The sequence below is a fragment of the Lycorma delicatula genome, chromosome 9 (genome assembly GCF_047948215.1).
Source record: "Lycorma delicatula isolate Av1 chromosome 9, ASM4794821v1, whole genome shotgun sequence".
Classification (NCBI taxonomy): Eukaryota; Metazoa; Arthropoda; class Insecta; order Hemiptera; family Fulgoridae; genus Lycorma; species Lycorma delicatula.
The window spans coordinates 13,046,117-13,071,752 of NC_134463.1; the positions used below are offsets into that span (position 1 = coordinate 13,046,117).

The following is a 25,636-nucleotide window of genomic DNA, read 5'->3' on the forward strand; positions in this document are numbered from 1 at the left end:
TTCGGCAAGCCAGAAGGTGGAGGTAGATTTCACCGGTGGTAAGTAGGGAATAAAAAAGATTTCCACTTTAAAGTTAAGAAAAGCTTAAAATTTACTCAATACGACAATGGATGCGTGTGATAAGTAATATTCACATGTTTAGCATACGACAAGCCCCATCTTCTTACAATTCCAGCGATATTTTGGTAATTCCATGCCGTAAGGGTTAGTCATATCAAAAATTGTTTCAGACAAACGTTTTAGGTAATGTTTGGAGAACTAACGACCACTAACCGATTCGATAATGTGCCTATTAAGGGAGGTATGATTCTTTTTTGTCTTCAAAACCCCATTTTTTCAACCCCGTGGGCCAATGGTTGGTGATATCAAAAACTTTACTGAAATAAATTTTAGGCCCTTATCCAAAGGGTAGTAGGAAATTTAAACGAATTCGATATTTTACTTAATAAGAAAGTTATAGCGATATTTTTTTTTCGAAAAAGCCCCCCATTTCCACACCCTTGATTCGATTTTGGCCGTTAACGAACTCAATTGATATTTTGGGACGAGTTATTTTTAAGGAAAAATTTGAAAGTGATTGCAAAAAATTACGGCAGTTATCGTGTCCACAAGAAAGTGAAAAAAAAAAAATATATATATATATAACTTTTGAACTGACGGTTGTTTGGGGTCTGAGGGATGTGAAACGGGAAGATATGTCGAAATTTTCCGGAAGTCGAATCATGGTATCTATTACAATATTAGCTTTCTTATAAAATCTAACTAAAATCATCTTAAAGGAGTTTTATGAGGGAAAAATGAGGCAAGAGGTAGTTTCCCGTTTTCTATTTCACATAATTGAATACACGATTGCATATTCGTAGAAAAACCGATCTGAATTAAAAAATGATATTCGGCTTTGTAATAGAATTAATTCAATTTACAACAGGAATTGGTTGCATAATGAACATCATTACCCTTAGGGAAAAGCAGTTTGTAACTCAGATGATTAATTCAATCATATCTACGAGTATAAGAAACATGGATCACATAATATAGAGGAATAAATAATCAATCCTTTACCTTTGAAAACAATTGCATCTTATTAATCGTTTCATCTAAGTAACCGAAAATAATAATAATAATAATAACAATAATAATAATATAACAATTATTTAGCAGTAATTAAATTGATTATATTTAAAAATTATATCGATACGTCGCATAATCAATATCGGTGAAAAAACTAACAAATTCCAAACAATCTAATGAAACAGCGACAGCATAATAATTACTCTCATTAATGAAAGTGAATGATGTCACAAGTATTCTTCAACTGACAGAGCGTTTTAGTTTAAAATAAATGTTTTAACAAAACAATAATTACGGTTTTGATTAAAATTAATTATTGAACTGTATTATTAATTTATAATATTATTATAAAATAAGATTTTCAAATAATTGTTTTTATAACTAATTACAATAATTAAATACAAATTCTTAAAAAAACAAAAAAAAGAATCATTTGTTGTTATGCATTAGGTATTATCGATATCGGGTACGGTGTTAATTTAATAATATACGGAATTATAAAGGTAGATAAAATATTAAAAACCGTTAGATACATGAAAAAAAAATTAAGCCTTTATTATTTTGTTGATATATTTTAAATAAATATTTTTAATTTAATTAAAGGAAAGCTAGCAAAGTATTTCATGACTTTCCCAGCTGTTAATAATATAAATTAAAAGAGAGCCTAAATAAAAAAACACAAATAAAAATATAATATATATGCAGGTTAGGCTTAACAAATTTACTTAAGTAAAATTTTCTCTAAATATAACATACCTTGCCTTCAAATAAAGGCTAAAATATGGAAAAGAAAAATTTCAAAAAAGATTTTCTGCGTTTTAGGTACGGGGTCTATATAATTAAAAAAAAAACTTGTACAGATTTCTTGATAGCTCTATACAGGCAGGATATTTCTGGACGTATTCCCAGAACTTCAGGTACTGATTCAGGACACCAAAATGAACAAAAAGGTTCATATTGACATAAGTTCTATTATGTTTTGTTTTCCTTCTGGACGCAATTTTGTGATTTAAAAAAAAACAAATTATTTTTTAGGAACGGATAAATCTACTTTAATTAAATTTTGGAAATCTAAGACTAGTGTCCCATTCTACAAAAAAAAAAAAAAATTGAAGGTGTCACCTTCAAAAATTTCAAAACGGTGGCCATCTTAACTTTTCAATCTTCAATATCTTTGTAATTATTTGTGTGATCAAATTTTTACTTATTACAAAATTTATTGAGCATTTTATTTTGAACAAAATGACACCAATTTGTAAAAATCCGTTGACAAACGATCGAGTTTATCGAGACAATTATCCCGGCAGTGTGCTTTTACACTGAAATGTAAGCTGATCATTTTTTGCCTGTTTTTGTTCCTCAACGTTGTTCCTCAATTAACTGTAATAAAAACCGGCTGGTTAATTTTCTGCAATAACTCGATTACTTATAAACAAATTGTTACAAATCGGGTATTATTTTGTTAAAAATAAAATTCTGAATAAATTTTGTAATAAGTAAAAGTTTTATCGAACAAATAATTACAAAGATATTGAAGACTGAAAATAAGATGGCCGCCATTTTGATATTTTTGAAGGTGACGTTTTCAAATTTTTTTATTTTGTAGAATAAGACAAGTCTTAGATTTCACAAATTTAATTAAAGTAGGTTTATCCTTTCCTGAGAAATAATTTTGTTGTTGAAAATCATAAGATTGTGTCCAGAAGGAAAACTAAGAAAAGTAGGACTTATGTCGATTTGATCGGTTTTTTTTTTTCATTTTGGTGTCTTGAGTCAGTACCTGAAATTCGGGGTATACTTCCCTCCGTACATGAAGTATAGACTTTAAAAAAACATATTGAAAAATAAACCAACGAGGTAGAGTAAAAGAACAAAAAAGTTTTAGTTTTAAGAGATGGGAGTTGATTTGAAACTTTTTTTATTATTTAAACACTATTTTAGTAACAAATTTGCTTTAATAAAGTTTTATCTAAAACAGCTATGAAAAAAATCGAAATTTGTTTTTTCATGATATCTTCCATCACCTTAAAGAATATTGAACAAAAAATATTATGATCAATACCACATCAGTATAGAAATATTTGAGCCTAATTTGAAGAAAATCAGTTCGGTGAATCTTGACATATAAGGTGTAAAGCAGTGCGACACACATACGTAAGCACATAAAACATGCATGTTTTTTTTTTTTTTGGTTTAGATGAACTAGTTGGATTCTAAAACGTAAAGATTTGTAAAAAATTCGATACTCCATTTTTGACATGATCACCGTACTTTTACCTTTAATACATCTATTATAGTTAGATGCTCCGAAAAAGTAAAAAAAAAAAAAATACTGTTTTTTTGCCGTAAAAATAAATTATATTGAAATAATAATAAATAAATGAAAGTTAAAAGCTAGTTATACATTAAAAAGTAACAAAAACGAACATACCTGTAGGGATAAACGAGGTTATTTAATAATAATAATAATAATATTATAAAAGTTAAACATTATTATTATTATCATTTAAAAAGTCTGTAAAGTGGTGGTTTTTCAAAGATATCATATGAAAACATTTTGGCATATAACTAACTAAAAACAAAGAGAATATACATCGCGTAGTACCTCTAACAGAGATGATATGATATGGGTGACCTCATTAGCTAATAGATATGAGCAGAATGGGTTTTAATGCGGTAGTGCATAGTCGGATCGGGTGTGGAACCGAAGAGTAGGCAAAAGATAGAAAGATTTTGGACAAGAGTGGGGTTTCTGATTCTGTAAATATACCACCACACCGGTAGATGGTCGCATAGTATTAAGCGTACATTCCCCTATTCGATAAACAGTGAAACAGTCAGTCATGTTATACTACGTTAACATAACAAATGTGCGTGAGTTAAATAGATGGAAATACAAACGAGTAAGGAGAGATGGATAGAGGAAAAGGAGGAGTAAATGAGTTGTGTGTGGATTAAGGGGAAAAGTAGGGGAGGGATGGTATTTTAGCGAAATGCATTAACCACCGTTGTTAATGAGTAGCTGTATGGTTTTCGCTAGAGCGTCATTAGAATTTAGACAAGCTTATATAGCAAACAGCATTAATATTGCTTTAAAATAATGTTATAATCCATTTAAAAGTAATAAAATTCAATTACAAAAGTATAAAAAAACAATCAGATAATTCCCTGAAATGTTAATCAATTTTATGAATTAATTATGTGGTTAAATGTTTATCTATTACCATTTCTGTTGTTTTTTTTTAATTATGTCGTCAGAACATTATATAGAAAATAAATGTTTTTACATTTTTATTTTAAAACTTACTGTTATTTTCCCTGCGAATATATCTAGAATAGAATATTAGAGAGACGTATTAAAAAGCTGTATTGTGTCAAAAATGGGGTATAGTGAGTTTTTCAAATCTTTACGTTTTAGGGTTAAACTAGTTCATCCAGATGAAAAAAAAAACAAAAAAACATTACGTGTATTTTTGCGAACCTTTGTACGTGTGTGTTAAACTAATTTTGGCATTATATCTCAGAAATTGACCAAATCGATTTTCTTCAAATTTGGCTCAACTATTTCTACATTATATAAGGGATTGATTATAATATTTTTTTTTTTTGAAAATTCGTTCAGGGTTAGGGGGATGTCGCGAAAATACCAACCTTGATTTTCTTCAGAACTTTAGAAAAACCTTTGCCAGATTTGTTACCTACATTGAATACATAAATGTCCAAAAAAATTCAATCACCATCTCTTAAAATTGAAATATATGTTTTTTCTCCACCCTTCGGTTTTTTCAATATTTTTCACTATTATATAAACAATTTTTTTTTCTTAAGAATCATACTTTATTAAAAAAAAAATACAAATTGTTGCCACAGAGTAAGTGAGCCCGCAAAATCAAACATTCTTTTCTTTGAAATTTGAAAGTTTTCTTGTTTAAATCTTATTTTGTTAATCATTATAAATAAAAATAAATTACACTGATAACAGATAATCCAAAATTTAAAAATATTCGGAAATTTTTTTGTTATTTTTATTTAAATTTTATTATGAAAATAAAAATAAGAATTTGAATGACTGAATTACAAAGAGAAAACGTTGTGCATGGTAATGTACGACTTGCCCGATGTAGGCGGGAATTTCGGAACGGAATGGAACACAAGAACAACGGGCGATACATACCCTATTCATTGCAGAACCTGGTAAAGGAGTTCCTTGCTGCTGGGTCTTTCTTATTATCAGGCGGGAATTTGTTTATTTTGTGTCGGAGATAAATTTGTTCTGTTTACGGATGGAATTGTGATTGCGTTCCGATCCTTATAGATAAATATAAAATGTCATTACTTGGGCTATCCTTGGGAGACCAGCAATGTATTTGCTAGTCTTTCTTTCGGCACGTTTCCCTTTCAGTACGTCCACTGAAGGCCTGTCGGTGCTAGTGCCTTTCGGTCTAGCAAGAATGCATCTGATGAGACCTTAGTGATTGGAGGATGCAATGCACTCCCTTTGTCGAATGTACTAACGATAGTCCAAAATTGTAAGTTGGAAGAAAGAAGAATGGTTGGTGAATTCGGTTTTGTAGAATCTTTTTCTATCTTGCCATCTTCTTCGTATTACGTCGGCCGGATCAGGTTGAGCCGAGTTTGATATCGTGGGATGTAGTTTCTTCTTCTTTGGCCTATCTTTCCGTATTTTCGGTCGTAAATAATTACAAACCGTTAGGGAGATTCATACAATAATTTACCAGTTTTTTCTGTTAATTTTACAATTAGAAAAACTGCGATCATAGGAAATTGTATACATGTTAAAAATTTTTTTTTTTTAATTTCCAAAAAATAAAACAAAACTATGAAAATATTCCTTAGTCCTCCCACAGCCTTATCACATCAGAGAGAACGTGTTCGAGAAATCTTTTATCCTAAGCAAGAGAAGAGACCAAATCATCCTAACTCGGCTGAGGATTGGACACACTAGGCTTACCCACGCTCATCTATTTGGCTCTCCTCAGCAGAACTGTGAGGCATATAATGTAAAATGGTCCTTACACTACTTGCTCGTAGATTGCCCAATCTTCGGACCTATTCGACAAAAATTAGATCTGGGTTCAGATGTGAAGTGTTTATTAAACCGAAAATAATGCGTAAAAAGACTGTTGGGTTTCCCTCCGGCAATGAGATGAACGTAATTTATCCGTTTTTCTTAGTTTGTATTTATTGTTTCTTGTTTTTGGAGTTAATTGTTTATTATTTACGATCATGTAGTAGTTACATGTATTAGTTACATTTAAGTCGCTAATGACTGTAATTGTTGATGCGACTATAAATAAAAGTATTAAATAAAATAAGAAAATATTGTAAACAAGTATTTTAAAAATAATATAAATAAAATAAAAATAGATTTAATTAAATATTAAGTAATAGTATTTTATAATCCAATATGTGATGAAAGATATAACTACGAGTATTATTTTTTAGATTTTTATGATCCGTTAAAAACTGTCTGTTTATTATCCCTGAAATATCTCGTAAAACGGCTTTTAAAACGAAGCACAAAGCTTAACATCACAGGATAAACAGCTGTTTAAAAAAAAAAAGTGATTGTTTTGTGTAAAATAAAGTAAAACCTTATCTATTACAATTTCAATTTCTATTTTCAATTACAATGGATAATACTCTTTTCAGTTCGAACTATTGACAGAGACTAGGAAAGAATAGGTAGAGAAATTGGCAATTATACGTAGATTAGTATAACGTAAAACTAATCTAACGTAGATACTACGTAAAACGTAGATACTAAAATAAAGGAAGAGAGTATCTATTGTACACTAAAATTTTGAACGAAACAGTTGTTATTTTCCACAGGTTTAGAATAAAACTATTGTTTTTGATTAAAGCTTTTAAACAAAATTACATATAACCTTTAAGTTGGTACGAATTTTCATCAAAGGAGAGTTATTTATAATATGTTAATATTTTACATTGAATTATTCTAAAATTTTACTACGTGAAAATTTTTAGATTTAATTTTTAATTTAGCGTGACGAAAAACTCTATTATTTTATACATTCCATTCAGGTAAACTATCTTGAATTGTAAAATTAACAAAAGAATAAATTTTAATCATTTATCAACCAACATATACATATAAGACATATTATGCAACTGCCTCCAAGAAATGGGTTCGCCAGAACATCTCGTATGCATAATCAAGTCTCTATGCCTTAACTAGGTAGCCACAGTCCGGACGTCGTATGGTGATTCTGACTGGTTGAATATCAAAAAAGGTATTAGACAAGACTGCATCTTATATTCTTTAATATTTAGTCTATGATAATACTGGTCTATCAGAATCTATTATGAGAAATGTTGGTCTTGACGACCCCAATATTGGTGTAGGACTTGGCGGCAGAATTCTTAACAACCTAACATACGCAGGTGATACGTCCCTCCTAGCAGAAAACGTGAAAAAGTTTGAAACTTTGATCAGGGGATGCAAGAAGAAAGTGAAAAGATGGGACTTCATCTCAACATTAAGAAAGCGAAGATCATAACAACCGTAAAAGATAAGAATATCATCGTGAAGATTGGCAACGAGAAGATAGAGGAGATTGAAGTTTTTGTGTTTCCCGGCTCAAAAATCTGTTGGGATGGAAACTAAACCTGACATTAAAAGATTTTTAGCAATTGGTAATCAGTGGGTTACCATGATTGATATGTACAAAATATGAAAAATCAAAGAAATCAGCTTGAAAACAAAATGCAGATTGACCAGCTCAACTGTCAATCTGCATTTAAGGCTGTGAAACATAAACCATCAAGAAGACTGACAGGCTCAGGATCGACTCTTTTGAGCTCTGGTACTGGCGCCGGATGCTAAGAATCTTGTGGACGGTTGAAATAACTAACAAAGAATTAATAGATAAAATCAAACCCAATCTTTTCTTAGAAAGCCAGATGCTAATGCAACGACTATCATACTTCGGTCACGTCATGTGGAAAACTACTCTTTGGTAAACGGTATCTTACTAGGCATGAAGGATGGAAGAAGTCGGCTGGGTCGACCAAGAACCCGTTGGCTGGATACCATCAAACAAGCAACCAGGAGGAGTGTGGCGGAACTAAAAGAAGCTGGGAATAGAGGATGTGAGAAGCATGATCCATCAAATGACTGATGGTAGTACGCGAAAAAAAATTTTTATATACTAAACTACAATATCTTTTATTAACTTATAGGTTTCATTACTAAATAAGCAACTATAAAACAAAAAAAGAAATTAAAAGCACTAACGATTAATTTTAATAAATACTTTAAAAATAATTAAAACAATAAGATAAAGAATTTCATAAGATATCAATAACCGTTATAATAATAAAAAAAAATAATAGAAACTAATCAATAAAGTATAAATATTTCAATAAATTTTTATTTAATAATTTAAATAAAATAAATATGATCTGGTAGAAAACAAGAAATTTTTTCTAAGTATGGATACATGATATCTGGAAGGGATGCCTGAAAATTTTAAAACTAAATTAGTTATTTTAAATTCAAATTAAAAAAAAAAAAAAAACAGAAAATTATATCTATACTTACTTCATAAACTCTACAGATTTCAATTATTTGTTTAATAAAATTCCGTCCTGAAGAAGCAGAAATCTCCATGAAAGTGTTTAACGTGATATCGAAAAAAGCAAGTGAAAAACTATTAATATTAATATAAATTATTATATTAATAATCATTATATTTGTAATCCACTGCTGAGTAGTGGCATATAATCAATACATTATTTATATTTATATATATATTTATTTATTTACTTTTAAGGCCGCAAAGGACCACTTTAGTCAGAATAATTCAAGTCTTTTTTGCCGATCTTTTGGCCTAATAAGTTCTTAGCTTTTACTTTCTCCCAATATTTAGTCATTCTTAATGATCTTGCTTTACGATCCTCTTCTGAATAAACCCTTTATGTATAATTAAAAGTTCTTACTTTAAAGTTGGTATTCGGATCTTTAATAACAAATTTTACTTTTTCGGATTTATTAAGTAAATCTTCGTAAATCAAATTTAATTCTTGCATGTCTTCTTTAATTTCTTTGATCCATAATGGCGGATTTTTTAAAGACCAAAATCGATCGATAATTCTTTTAGTAATCCTATCCTGCGGTAATCTTAACAAGTGTGCACAGAAAGAAATTCGCTTCTTTTCCATAGTATCAATTAAGGATTCCAAGTTTTCGTACAGAAATTTATTAGGCAATAATCTGTACTGATTTTCGTGTTTATATTTTTATATATAAAATTTTTACTATATATATATATATATATATATATATAGTAAGTATAGTTTATAGTGACATCGGAAATAAGGACATATCCGATATAGTGACCAAAAACTTGTCTCTTGGTTGGTTTGGTTTGCTGTTAATATATAAATACAGTATGTATATTGTTTATATTTAATTTGGTTGTAGTGACTTATCAATTATTATGACTTATTTTTTCTACTGCACTGCAACAACTTATCACTTGCAATGACAGACGGAAGTGACTAGCAAGTAAAGTAGTACATCTACATTGTAACTACAGAAATATTTTAGTTGTTAAAATGAGTCATTTTTTCTTTTTTACCTGCATATGTACTGCAGTTCTTGTTTTTCTTATCTTCTTCCTGTACCAGATTATTGTAAACTAAAGCAGCCACATTCAGTTTTTATTAATCTTTTGTTGTGAGCGTATCATATCATGCGGGTACATCATTTTATTTTACATAACATGTGAAATTCATTCAATAGTGATTTAATTCCGACTTTGAGTACAATTTTGTCGATAGAAGAAAAGGCGCAAATTATCTGGCGGTTAGAGAATGGTGACACTAATAAGGGCACTGCCCAAGAATTACGCGCAGGTCATTCGATAACATCGGTGATACTGAAGAACCGTGAATAATTTAATAAAAGGTTTGAAACAAATTCTATTAATTCAAAAAAATTACGGCCTAGTCAATATAATGATGTAGACCAACCGCTATTAAATGGTTAAATACGAGAGGGCTAGTGATATTCCTATTCTGTTAGTGGCCCTATATTGCAAACTAAGGCGAAAGATTTCTCTGAAAAATTCGGTAAACCACATGATATAACTTCAGCTTGGATATATCCGTTCAGTCAGCGTCACGACATTGTGTCTAGAAGAATAAGCGGCGAGGCCGTAGCAGCTCCACCGTGTATCAAAAAAATGGCTAGAAATTATTTGGCCAAAATTAAAAGAGGGCTATCCGGACCAAAAAATCTATAATGCTGATAAATCCGGTCTTTTTTTTAAACTGACACCAGAAAGAACCTTTCGGTTTAAAGGCGAATCGTGTTCGGGGAGAAAATTATTGAAAGAAAGCGTAACAGTACTAATTGCTTCAAATATGACAGGAACTGACAAAAAAAAATTTATGGTTATAGTGAAAAGGGATAAATCCCGATGTTTTAAAAATTTGAAATCGCTTCCTGTTATGTACGAAAATAACAAGAAAGCTTGGAAGACAAGCCATTTTTCTTCCAAGTCTTGGTTACGAAAATGGGACCGTAAATTAATGATTGAAATGACAAAATACTGCTGCTCATTGACAACTGTCCGGCTCAACCACAAAAAAAGGAAACACGGCTCAAAAAAAGGAAACACTAATAACTATTCTGGGTGCTAAAATTTCGACTTTTACCACAATTGTAGGACTTTTACCACAGGCTGGGGAAGTTACTGAAGTCGCATATGAAGAAGAATCTTTAGCGGAACGGGGCAGCAGTCTTCAAAACCAATCGTTGTCAAATGCATTGTTTGAAGATTATCAAGAGGTTGACAAACGCAGGAAACTGTAACAGATGATGATGTAGTGGGTTCAGTACTAGCAGAGATAGACAGGGACGTATGTAATGACAACGAAGGTAACGATAGCAACAAAAATGAAGATATGAACCTGCCAAATCATCCAGAAGTTTTAGCAGCAATGAAAACCGTTTTGACGGTTTCTCAGTTTTACAGAAATTGCTAATGAAGAAACAAAGAGTGTTTGTTTTGATTTAGAAAAGAACTTTCAAAAACTGTATTACAACACGAAATGTTCGAAACAAAGCAAAATAGCCGACTTTTTGCAGAAAAGTAATTTTTACAATTTTTCTCTATTTTCTTTTACTCTACCGTATTTATATTTATTATTACAGATTTTTTTTTTAATATTATTTTATTACGAAAATAAATTATTATTATTAATGATTATTATTTTACTGTATTACAATACAACGTGTAGTTGGTATATTTAAGTAGTAACACTAAGCTACCTAAACATCGGTTATTGTAACTAGCGGGTATAATAACAAAATCGTTGGTCTCTTGTAAGTTAGTATAAACAATATTTACTATATATAAAAATATGTAATGTATTGTTTTTCACTAAATATTCCAGTCTTTCATATGACAGATAAATTCCCTTTGGTATAACATACGCTAATATGGTTACTTTCTCTCAGAGTAATGATGTTGACTATGTAGTCAGTTCCTGTGATGAATATAGAGCTAAATAAAACCTGCACTTTGGTTGGCTTGTCACGCTAATATTCAACAGAATATTTGACTTAGTGAGGAAGACAATGGAAAGCCTAATAAATGATGCTTATTATTTAGAAAAAGTGTTATCATTTTTACGAGTGAGTTGTGATATGTCATGTCATCTACTACCATTTCGGTTATAACATGTAATATACATACATATATATTTTTAACGGTTTGCTGAACAGTAATAATTGTTAAAAATTAATACAAATTTAACCTTGTGCTCTGCTCTAAGGATTAATGATAATTATAAAAATACCTCGATTTACACTTATGGTAAAGAAAATTCTAGCGGTGTCTGTGAGTCGTTATTCTTTCCCAAAAAAATTACTCAACAGATTTAGATGAAATTTTGCATAAATACAGGTTTTATACCTGGAAAGAACATAGTTTGATTATACTTACTAAAGGGTTTCTGTGTACGGGATTGTCTAGATATATTTAATACCATAATTAAAAAAAAAAAAAAAATCCATTGAGAATTACTACGGAATAAATAAAATTGGAAAAAAATAAAGGAATGTGATCTTAGATTTTTTTCTGTATGTTACTGTGCATGTCTAGAAACAATTACTACATCGGTTGGACGCAATTTGTGCAGATAACAGATCAATAGCGACAAGCTTAGGCTTTCTTACCTGATTAACCCCGGTGGGAAGCCTCCGCCCTCATATTTTAGTACTGTTACAGGATATTACTCAGGAAGCAGTCAACCTGGCTTCCTCTTTTATAACAAACTTTTGCCTCATATACAAATCTAATCTAAAAGCTAAATTTTCATTCTATAATGCTTACAGTTTAAAAATATTTTACTGTTTATAAAATGGAAATTTAATCCCGTAAAGTGTGTAATTCAATTAAGATACATTTTATATTCTCATAAAATATAAAAATGTTTTTTTAGTGTTATTATTTTTTTTAAACTATACTCAATCCATGTTTTTTTTTTTAGCAAAATAAAACTGACTGAATTTTATGAAAAACGTACGTTATACGGTTAACAGATTAACACTACTCAATATCGGGCTCAAACTACGCATTTTAATTTATTATATTTCGGTTTAAATTTATGCTAAATCTTCAGGAAAATCTTTGTTACAAAAAAAAAGGAAGGAGATGTATGGGTAGGCCAAAAAAGAGATGGTCATAGATCAATTTATTATTCAACGAAGGTAGATCAAATAGGAATAATGCCTATTTATAATGAAAATAATGAAAGAAAAAAGAATGTTTATTATTTATTTATTATTTTTTTCTTTTTAAATCATGAATATTTTCACTAAAATTGATTTTGTAAATTTTAAAGGTGAAAATACTGATTAGTATAGTTTTGAACAATACTTATTATTTTAATAGGAAACAATATCAGATTTTAAGCCAATTTCAATTTTCAATTTGTACAACAGAAGAAAAAAAATAGTCGGATTAATAATAATCTAACCATTGAGATTATAAAATAAAAGTTATCTAAATTAAGTGAGCTGAAGGTTGGTTCCTTCAGGTCTTTGTTAACCGAACTGTCGGCTGGCTTAAGCGGGAATGGTGAGCGGGGTTTGTTGTACTATCTAACCAGATGATATCATCAGATTACTAATAACATGACACTTTTGTATGTAAAATGCAAACGTAAAGAATACATCAATATAATGACTAGTACACTAGACACAGCAGTCACTGACAAACTTTAATCTCACCTATTGCATATTGGTAAAATTATTTAAAAACAAAGTGGTAACAATGTTTTTCTTGCTTCTAACGTATTTTACGTATAAAATGAAAGAACAGAACTTCTCTCCTACTATTTGGATGCAATAGTAGTAGTAAAAATGTATTTAATATTACTTTTTTTTAAAACAAAAAAAAAAGATTTAAAAAATATCATAATCTTTGTATTTATAAAACTAAAATAATATATATATACACGCAGGGTTTCAGGACGTATTCCCGGAAATTCAGCTACTGATTCAGGACACTAAAATGAGCAAAAAGGTTCATGTCGACATTAATGCTTGCGCACCGTAATGCAGGCTGCATTATATATATATGTATATATATATATATATATATATATATATATATATATATATATATATGCATTTATTTTGTTTATATGTACTATATACAAAATTGTCACCTGCACGCTCTTTAATTATTCTCTATTAAAGAGCGATGTTTGTCAGCAATGTTTTCCTGGCAGTCGTGTTTTTTAATTTGTAATATTTATATCTTGTTTCAGTGACCTTGGATATAAATTCTACAGATAAGCGCATATCGTAGTAGTGAAATCCATAACATAACAAAGTAGAGATAAAATATTCACCGATCAAGTTATTTTACCGGTTTATCTATGAAACTTCAGGTTTATAAAAATAACTTCTAATCTATTATTTAAACTGCCCTATTTTCTAACATTTTTTATTATTATTATTATTATCGTTACTATTTCAATATCAAGTACTCCGTGTTATCTAATATTAGAACATAATATGTTATGTGTACAATACGTCCTCAGCATAAAACTCATAGAATATTTTTAAAAAAAACTTTGACTGTATTTTTAAACAAATGCCTTTTTCTAAAAAAACATATCACATTGCGTATTGTATTCAATTATATATGTAAGTACGAGTATGTACATTGTTATATGTGTATGTTAGAACATTCGTTCGTATTTCTATACGGTACTTCTAGACGATTTTAAGTATTTATTTAATTCAGCTACACGCATATGTGCGTGTAGAACTATTCAGGATTGTGTTTAAATAAATTTTAAATTAACTTCTTTTTTTAAATTTAAGTTATATGTTACTGGCAAAGACTAGAGAACAAACCAATGGAATGTGATGTAAAGAAATATAATAATAATAATCAGTTAAATAATATATGCTTGAAAAAAAAAACTTGCAACTTGCACTAAAATTACAAAATATGAATTTCTTATATTATAAGAAATAAAAAAAAAGATTACAATACGACAAAAGCTTTAGAAAAAAATTAAAAAAAAAAACAGTTGTGTTAATAATATGCAGCGTAGAGTTGTAAACAATACTTAAGATGGGAAGTAAAGTAATAGAATCCTTGAAAATATATATTATTAATGAATTATGTAGAAAATTAGATGGATATAGAAAATTTGATTTGAAAAGGGTTTTTAAAATTAACACCGAATTGTAATTTTCTTTTTAAATTTAATAATACATTTTTTTGGTCATGTTAAGGCGTCTATGATTACGTTAATTTAAACATATAAAATTTAGGTGTTATAAATATTTAAAAAAAAGTAAAAATTATTTAAAAAAATATTGATGTGGACATCATATGACTTCTTTTTAAGCCTATTAAATTACATATACACGTTTTTAAAAGTATATAATATTTTATTTCACTAATAACTTCTCTTTTTTCATTGTGATTATTAAATTATTATTTATTGTAGAAAAAAAATTACAATCAGAGGCTAATAATTATTATAAATCAATATACTTAAATTAAAAAAAGTTAAAAAAAGAAAATGAAGTGCGACCGAACCGATGTGCCTTCCCCTTGGAAAATCCAAAATTTTATTAATTAAAATTTTATTTAGCTGTAACTCTAGACCAAATGATAATAAGTACCACTTAAACATATCGTTGAAAATCATTCAATAAGGGCTTATACTTAAATCCAAATTTTTGGTTTTCGAACTTTTTAGGACACTTTTGGTCCAGTCGATTGCAATCAAAAGGGGAGGTGCACAACTAGATGTTACAACAGTCCTAAATCCAAAATTTCTACATTCTACGGCTAATCGTTTTGGAGTTATGCGAGATACATTCATACATACATACATACGTACAATCAGACGTCACGCCGAAACTAGTCAATGGATTCAGGGATGGTCAAAATGGACATTTGCGTTGAAATCTGAAAACCGAAATTTTTCACTATTATAACACTTCCTTGTACTTTACAAGGAAGTAAAAAGGATTAAAAAAAATCAAGAAATATTCGTACGCGATTAGTTTCTCAGATAAAATAAATATTGAGTTAAAACTTAATAAATTTTTAAAGTAATATCAAATGATTAGTGATTAAAATATTTTAGAATTGAAAAAAAAATTTAATTCCTTTTTCTTCTATTCAATCGTTTCAATATATTTACTTATGAACAACAGGTAAATAATATACCTGTAGTTCAATAAAAACTTCTAATTATGTTGCATTATCAATAGAAGTTATCTGTAACTTAATATCTCAATAATATTAATTCACTTCCTAGCAGAGAGAAACACTAGCAAATTATTTTCTTAAAAATAATCTACGAAGACATTTAAACTGTATTAATAAAAATAATTTTAAACAGGAATAACGGACAGTTACATAATAAGAATTTTAAAATTCGATAATAAAATAAGTTTTAATTATAACAGCTACTAACATTAATTGGAAAACATTGAATTTCATGGTATATTTTTTAAAGGATAACAAAATTTTGGTTATTCTGTTAATGATTTAATGTATTTTCATTAATGCATCCCGTGAATTAAATTTAGTAATAAACTATCCATATAGGGAATAATTATTATAAAATAAAAAAACATTAAAATGTATATAAATAAAAGATAATCTTCGGTTTGTGTGAGCCCTAATAACTCAAAAACCGATTTCGGTGAAAATTTTACAATTTATTGTTATTTGTCCCAGGAGTGATTACATGTTATTAGTTGCATATATTCAAAACCGTTTAAAAGAGACACATTGAACCACATAGGAAACGATCGATATAGACAATGACAATCGATATATATATATAATATCACTTGATATACACAACGATACTAAATTTAGTAAAAGAAGTTTTAGGTTACTTTTTATACTTTTTTTTTAATGAATTATATAGTAGTGAAATCGGTGGGGTTTGAACTGTAGTAAACATCCTCAGGGTCATAAGAAGATAGAAAGGAAATTAATAGTAAATTGATATTATACGTTTTATAATTTTTGTAATATGATTTTTCAAATATAACACAAAATTTATTTAATTCTACCCTCAAATTTAGCAATAGCGAAGCATTTCCGGGTCTATTAGTATACCGGGTGATTATTTGAAAAGTTGCACGTTTATTATTCAACAGTCCCACCGAATTTCTATTTGCAGTTATGTATATCATTCTCGGGGGAAGCTATTTAAAATTATTGATAAAGGTGTAGAACCCACTCCGCTATACCTACCCCAATTCAAAAATCTTAAATGGCAATGGTAACATTTAATTACATAAATTGACAACCTGAAAAAAATAACGAATTTTGGTGAAAAGGGAATTAAAATCCGTCCATTTCTTTACTCGGTAGGTGCGAAAAACCATTTGGGTAGGTAGTACTTTTTTTAAATTCCAGTCCAATAAAAATAACTGTAAAATTATGGGATATCACTTCTTAAACCATTTGAAATAATCATAATCTGTGGATTAAAATCGTAAAAATTATTTTTTAAATTACCAAAACAAAATTTCGTCCTTAAATGTTTTCTGAATTTTTAAGGGCTGAAAACTTATTATTTTTTTAAATGAGACGATGTAGCTTGTGATATCTCACTAAAAGGCCCTTTGAATGACAAGTAATTTGGTACAAATAAAATAAAAATTAATTCAATGGTATTGAGTTATGATTAAAAATGTGTTTTTTTTATTATGTTGTGTAACAGTGTTACTGACCCAAAACATTAGGTTTGAAATCGTCCGTTCTTGTCAAACATATTTAGGTTTTAGGTTTCTCCAGCATTCATAAAACGTACCAGTAAACACAGCATTAAAACATCAGTTAAACATACGAAAAACCAATAATAAGGTACCTACTTCATTGCTGGTAACATGTTGAAAAATTTATTACCAGATAAACTTAATTATTAAATAATTAAATAAAAACTAATTCGTAAATGAATAATTGTTAATCAAAAAAAAGGAGCTTAAATCGTTCATTAGTTAATTTTGTTAATGAAGGTTTTTAACAATAAAAGATAACAAAATTTAATGACTTTTAATGAAAATATCGGGAAGATATAAAATAATCAATACGAAAGGTAAAGTCGATAGATGGGTGGAATATATTGAAGAGTTATACGGAGGAAATGAATTAGAAAATGGTGTTATAGAGGAAGAGGAAGTTGAGGAGGATGAAATGGGAGAAACAATACTGAGATCTGAATTTAAGAGGGCATTAAAAGATTTAAATGGCAGAAAGGCTCCTGGAATAGACGGAATACCTGTAGAATTACTGCGCAGTGCAGGTGAGGAAGCGATTGATAGATTATACAAACTGGTGTGTAATATTTATGAAAATGGGGAATTTTCGTCAGACTTCAAAAAAAGTGTTATAGTAATGATACCAAAGAAAGCAGGGGCAGATAAATGTGAAGAATACAGAACAATTAGTTTAACTAGTCAAGCATCAAAAATCTTAACTAGAATTCTACACAGAAGAATTGAGAGGAGAGTCGAGGAAGTGTTAGGAGAAGACAAATTTGGTTTCAGGAAAAGTATAGGGACAAGGGAAGCAATTTTAGGCCTCAGATTAATAGTAGAAGGAAGATTAAAGAAAAACAAACCGACATACTTGGCGTTCATAGACCTAGAAAAGGCATTCGATAACGTAGACTGGAATAAAATGTTCAGCATTTTAAAAAAATTAGGGTTCAAATACAGAGATAGAAGAAAAATTGCTAACATGTACAGGAACCAAACAGCAACAGTAACAATTGAAGAACATAAGAAAGAAGCCGTAATAAGAAAGGGAGTCCGACAAGGATGTTCCCTATCTCCGTTACTTTTTAATCTTTACATGGAACTAGCAGTTAATGATGTTAAAGAACAATTTAGATTCGGAGTAACAGTACAAGGTGAAAAGATAAAGATGCTACGATTTGCTGATGATATAGTAATTCTAGCGGAGAGTAAAAAGGATTTAGAAGAAACAATGAACGGCATAGATGAAGTCCTACGCAAGAACTATCGCATGAAAATAAACAAGAACAAAACAAAAGTAATGAAATGTAGTAGAAATAACAAAGATGGACCACTGAATGTGAAAATAGGAGAAAAAAAGATTATGGAGGTAGAAGAATTTTGTTATTTGGGAAGTAGAATTACTAAAGATGGACGAAGCAGGAGCGATATAAAATGCCGAATAGCACAAGCTAAACGAGCCTTCAGTAAGAAATATAATTTGTTTACATCAAAAATTAATTTAAATGTCAGCAAAAGATTTTTGAAAGTGTATGTTTGGAGTGTCGCTTTATATGGAAGTGAAACTTGGACGATCGGAGTATCTGAGAAGAAAAGATTAGAAGCTTTTGAAATGCGGTGCTATAGGAGAATGTTAAAAATCAGATGGGTGGATAAAGTGACAAATGAAGAGGTATCGCGGCAAATAGATGAGGAAAGAAGCATTTGGAAAAATATAGTTAAAAGAAGAGACAGACTTATAGGCCACATACTAAGTCATCCTGGAATACTCGCTTTAATATTGGAAGGACAGGTAGAAGGGAAAAATTGTGAGGCAGGCCACGTTTGGAATATGTATAAAACAAATTGTTAGGGATGTAGGATGTAGAGGGTATACTGAAATGAAACGACTAGCACTAGATAGGGAATCTTGGAGAGCTGCATCAAACCAGTCAAATGACTGAAAACAAAAAAAATAATAATAAAATAATCTGTTCAAATAAAATAAAATTTTTTTGATTTTAATTTATATTTTAAACTTAATTTCTAAGAGATTATGCAAAATAATATTACTTAATTTATCCCTAAATTCGGAAAACTTTTAGTTTAAAATTTCAACACGATTTTACTGATGTAAATCAGTAAAATCGTGTAAATTTATTAATTTTAGGATAAAAGGAAATTTTCTTTGCTGTTTAATTAGTTTTTGTAAACTGATATTGTTTAATTGAAATCTGTAATTTAATAATGTGAGATATAAATTTCATAATAATTATTTTTTAAACTTTTACTGATTTTTTAAAATTTAGGATCGCGTTCGTTATTCAGTCTGCTATCTGGCTATCTTCTATATCTATCTGCTATCTGGCTATATCTGTCTATCTTATTTTAATAACAATAGAAGAGGGACATGAAGTAGGATGAGTAGCAGCCGAATTACTTGTCTGGTACACAACAAAGTACCAGTACAAACATTTGTTGTTTGGTTGGAGAGGGGAAGAGGAGTTCTACGAGAGGGGTTATTTGGTGAGGGGGGAGGGGGTTAAGATTAATTCGAGTTGTTAGTAGCAGTGTAGAACAGAAGAAGGTAGAGTAGCTAGCTGAATCAGCCGACATGACCTGACCCTGTCGGAAGGGGGGGTGAACCGGGGGCCAAACAGAGAGAAGACCCCCTCTCTTTCTCTCGTTACACCCAAACCCAAAACTTCTCTGACATATTCCTACCCCTCCTAAACTTACCCCCAACTTTTATCTGTTTCACTGTCAGTCTTGTTTAGCCCCCTTCAAAGTTTCCTTCTACTCTTCAGATATTTATTTACCTTTTATCTACGTTTCTGCAAGATCTTGTAAAAGTTTAACCAAGAATTTCTCTAAGATGATTAAAAGCAAGTAGTGCGTCGGATAAGTAAAGAGGAAGAAGGGAAACAAGTTTCAACGTCCGACTCACTTTTGCAGTCAATTCGTTTCCAAAAAGTTTTTACCGAAACAATTCTACTCTATTTAGTGGCTGCGTTCGGGAAATTAATTTCTGACAACTTCTACTATTTGCCTAAGTGCTTGGAAACTGATGGTAAAAAGGAAAAAAAGAATCCCGTCGTTCGATAGATTTAACGAGTTTTAGCTTTTAACGTCTGAATGAAATCTTATTTCTACTTTAAAATCTTATAAAAATTAAATTTATACATTTAAATTCAACTAAGCAGTTCTTTACGTAATCGATTAGGACGAACGGGAAGAAAATCTTACCGGGAGAAAAACGTTAAGTTATAGAATTTGTGTAATTTAATTTAAGTAAATAGACAGGCTAAAATTATATATATTTTAAAACAATTATTATTAACTGAATATTCGTTTAATTAATTTATAAACGAAAATTCTGTAAATTTTAGCGTTTAGACTAAACTGTATTAACATTTATTTTATAAATACACTTATAATGTATAAAATTAAGTGGTAAATAAATGCAATTTTTAACGAGGAAAAAATAAAGAAAAAAATAATTACTTATAAAATAATGAAGATTATATAAAGAAATAATATGTATAAATAATTCCAGATGTAATTAGAGTAAATCAAAAGAAAAGTACTGAATTTTTATTGGCTGCAACGCATCTGATTCTATATTATTCACATATGTATGGTGATCATATTATAAAATCTTAAACAAAATTATTGCGATGTGAAAAATGATAAATAATTACGACTGAAGCAATTAAACCTGATTGATATAAAATTTATTAATAATCTACCAGTAATAAAAAAATTAATGTTCTAAAAAATTAAACTAAAAACTATGAGTTATTCGACACAAGAGTGGATTTATGAATTATTATTTATTATTTCCTATGAATATTCCGGAAATATCCATGCAGCTTTTTAGGTTCGGGGTCCTTAGGCAGCTGCATCCCTTGTTCGTGATAGTGAGTGAGATATAATTTTGTAGAGACTCGAGTACAGTCGTATGGTTAATTAAAACCCAATTATCAAACAACACCGGTATCCATGATCTAGTATTCATATCTGAATAAAAGCAAATATTACCTTTTTTAGGATTCGAACCTGAGAATTTTCCACTTCGAAATCAGCTGATTTACGGTGAAGATTTAACCGCGCTAAATGGTCTAGTGGATTTATGAATCAATTAACCCTAATTTACAATCGGTTTATTTACATTTAGTCTAAATTTATCTGAGCTATAATTTATAGTGTTAACATCTTGAATTTGTAATAGGTAATTAAAAAGTTTTTGGTTTAATGATTTTACGCTTATTTTCAATAAATTTTGTCGTAAATAACCATGATATTTTTAAATACCATTAAACGACAAATAAATAATTAAAATTAATTTAAAAAACCTCAATAAATTTAATTACCTATAAAAATATTTAAATTTGATAATTTTAAATAAACGGGTGTGTATGAACATAATATAAATATAATTATTTTTTTAATATTTTTATTTATAGTCGGATCAACAATTCTTAAAGTTATTAGCGACTTACCAGTGAAATGCAACTGTGCCAGTAAATACGTAGTCTTGAACAAACTCAGGCCGATCTTTCCTGAGACGTATGGTTAATTGAAACTCAACCATCAAAAACTACCGGTGTTAAGACTCAAGGTTATAAAAATGAGGTTATTTAATTAAATTATTTAATTTTTAAATAATGTTTTGTCATTTTTTTGTTACTACTTTTAAAATGAATTTTTAACTATGGTCTTACGCTCTTGTTGTTCAGTCTTGTGTCAACCATCAATGACTTAAAGTTTTTTAATGCAATATTGGTATAATGTTATTACAAATTCAAATATTATAATAAAATTAATTTACAAAACTCTATTTAATTGAACCATCAAAACAAATTTTTTTTTACCTCCTGGACCACTGTTTGGTATTGTATTTCGAGGATAAAATGAATGACAATTTTTGTAGCGTGGTAAAATGCCTCGTCTGAAAGGAATTCGAATCCGGGATCTCCGGATGTAAGACCGGGACGCTACTACTCGCGCCATGGAGACCGGCAAAAAACAAAATATTTAGAATAATTATATCTAACCAAGGTACTAAACCAGCAATTATTTGACAACACCCGGTATCAACGATCAAGTTTTCAAATCCGAGTAAAAGGAACTACGTTTATAAGGATTTGAACCTGAGAACTATCGACTTTGAAATCAGCTAATTTACGTCGACGTCTTTACCACTAGACCAACTTGGTGGGTTCAACAAATAATAAAAGAAAAATATATTTTGTTAAAAATTAAGGTTTAGAGAAATATAAGTGCAATTAAAGTATAAACATATATTGAAAAATTGATCTTTTTAAAATTCTCTAACTACTAGTGTTAGTAAGTCGATCTAATTGTATGTAGATCGACCTATAACACTTGTAGTTAGAGAATTATATTTTACAATAGAGTTACCTTACTTTACTATAGAGAGTTATATTTTACAATATTTTTTTTACAACAGTAGAAAGTTAAATATTTAATGGGCGAAAACCTAAGACGTAATACATTTTTTCCCCTACATTCCTGGGCCGGACATCCACTTAAGTATACTCGGCCAAGGAACGTGTCCATTTGACCCTAAGGGGGCGTCCCCCGACCACCGGTTTTACACCCAGCACGGCAGGTTTGCCCCACCGGTTCGGAACCTTTTTTAGCGCCTGCCTGAAATCCCCCACGGCTTACTATTCAACATCATAACATTCTTTAAAGTCTCTGATATTATTAAAATTAAAGTAATTATAACGTACTGGAAATTCCATTTTGTTCATTTTAATAGCCGATCAAGACAGTTTATATTTTAGTAAACTTGGAGATAGTTTTCTTCTTGTTACCCTAAGTGCATCTTTGTGTTAAATCAGTAAACGATTACTAATATGGCAGCACATTCACAATCTCTATTCTATCAAGAGTGATTTTTTTTTTATGTAACATTTCTTAAAAAAGATGTACTTTCTTTGCAAGGAAACAACAATCTATAAAGAATGTTTATACTACAATAATAGAAACTGATGATAGAGATAAAAAAAAATTAATAATTTCTATACCTAGGAGTAGTTTGTTTAAATTCATTTTAAAAAGCTATTGTTTAGTCTTCTAACGATTATTAAGAGAAGATTCATTAATATGTCTGTTCATTATCGATTAAAAAGGAATCGTTAAAATTAATAATAAACGATTACCAGTATAATTTATAAAAATGATTTAAAAAAAAATAATTCCAAATGTTTTAAAATTTAATTTTTTACTTTATATTGTAATAATTTAATATAAATACTGTTTTCGAATCCTTTCTACTATAACCTTTTCCTGGACGCAGATTGTGTCTTTTAAAAGAAATAATTTTCAGTAAAAATTATTTTTATAAATAATATAAAAAGTAGCTATATAAAAATGGAGATAAATTAATGAAATACAACTCAAAACCCAAACTAAACCTTATCTTGATTAATTTATAATAACATATTAAAAATATCCTATTACAGTATAGAATATAATTAATTGTTTTATAATTTACCTTTGCTTGTACCGTCTGGACCTCGAAGAATAGTACACTCTTCTATTGTACCGAAAGGAGCGAATAGCTGTCTGACATCTTCTTCAGTTTGTTGCTTGCTCAGCATCCCAGCAAACAGCTTTCTGTCTGCTCCAGCAAACAATAACAAAAAAAAGTAATAATAAATTAAAATATTATTGTAATAAATTAAAAAAAAATTAAATTACTGATTTTTATAAAATAATAATGATAATATTTAAAAATAAAATATTGTTTTTACCTTCTTTGTTATTAAATTTAATTAATAGCAAATAACTTTTGTAATAAACAAAATAACGTAAATTTATCAATTTTTATTAGATTAAAAGACTAATTTAATATCATAAGCCTGTTTTAAATTTTTACGATGTTAGCGTAATACTTTATATAAATAATTTTTGTAAATGAATTGTTTAATATATTGTAAGTACTTAAAAAAAAAAATTACTGAATGAAAGTGTTTTTTTTTGCTTTTAAATATGACGAATTTTCATTGTTTTTCGTTAAAATAATAATTTATATTCTATATTTTATCAGTTTAAAACTTTTAAAAATATTTTATAAATTTATAAAGTAGAAATTATCAGAATATTTTTGTATTTGGATCAGAAATTAAAAAATGTTTGAAATATTAAAAATGTCAAAGATTAAAATGTTATTCTATAAAAAAAAAGAATTATTTATTCAAAATGAAAATAAAATAATACTTCAAAATATTCTTACCCAGAGAATAAAAATTAAGCCATAAAAAAATAAATTACAAAAAAATATTTATAAAATTTATAAATTAATGATATTTAAATATAATCATTGTTTTCTTTTATATATATATAAAATTTTTAAAATATGCTTCATGCTATTTCATCAATAAAAACACTTTGATTTTATTAGTTTCAAAGATATAATAGAATATTCTTTTATAATTAATTACAAAATAGTCGTATGTTGTATTTTATTAAAGAAATAATCTCTAATTATAAAATAAACAATAAAAAAACAAAAAAATAATAAATAAAAATAAAAACTTTCAAACTTAACTATTTCTTTTCTGAGTATTTATTTTCGGTTAACAATAATAATAATAATAATAAAAAACTTGTCCCCAACAAAATTAATTATTAATATATTTACTTTTTATTTTTAATATTCTTTTAAAATGTAATAAAATATGCACTTTCTCTGAAATATAATTTTAAAATTTAAGACAATAAAAAGTGTTTAAAATTCGTACAATATTTTTGGTATTGCATGATGCATGACCTTGGATTTTGTATTATGGCAACATAGTGTGTAACGTTTCTTTTTTTATTTAACCTCCGGGACCACCGGTAGGTGCTTCAGAGTATGAGATGAATGATTTGTAGCGTGTATGAAAATGCCATGCCTGACCGGGATTAGAACCTGGGACCTCCAAATGAAAGGCCGAGACGCTACTACTCGCGCCACGGAGGCCGGCAACATAGTGTATAACTGGACCATTCGACATTAACGTAATAACGTGAATTTATGAGGCATCCAAATGTGAATCCTGCTTAAAAATTTACGTTTAACTCATGTCTAGAATTATATTATAAATTCAACACCCGGTTTATATCTTTTAAAAATTCTAATAGTATTTTAATTAAAACGTGACACATGAGCTTAGATTTTTTTATTAAAGCAACATGAAGAATATCTGGATTATTTGTCATTAAGGTCTATTAATTTATAAGACCCAGGTGTGAGGCTGC

At 28.8% G+C, this 25,636-nt stretch overlaps 1 protein-coding gene across 1 annotated transcript in view; it reads right to left on the bottom strand.

Annotated features, from left to right (window-relative positions):
• bru3 (CUGBP Elav-like family member bruno 3) overlaps nucleotides 1-24,009 on the bottom strand; it is a 284,720-nt gene extending 260,711 nt beyond the window's left edge. Inside the window, exon 1 of the mRNA XM_075374732.1 lies at nucleotides 23,889-24,009. Coding sequence (XP_075230847.1) covers nucleotides 23,889-23,994 — 106 coding nt within the window. The 5' untranslated portion in view covers nucleotides 23,995-24,009. The remainder of the gene's footprint in view (nucleotides 1-23,888) is intronic.
• Nucleotides 24,010-25,636: the final 1,627 nt, after the last annotated feature.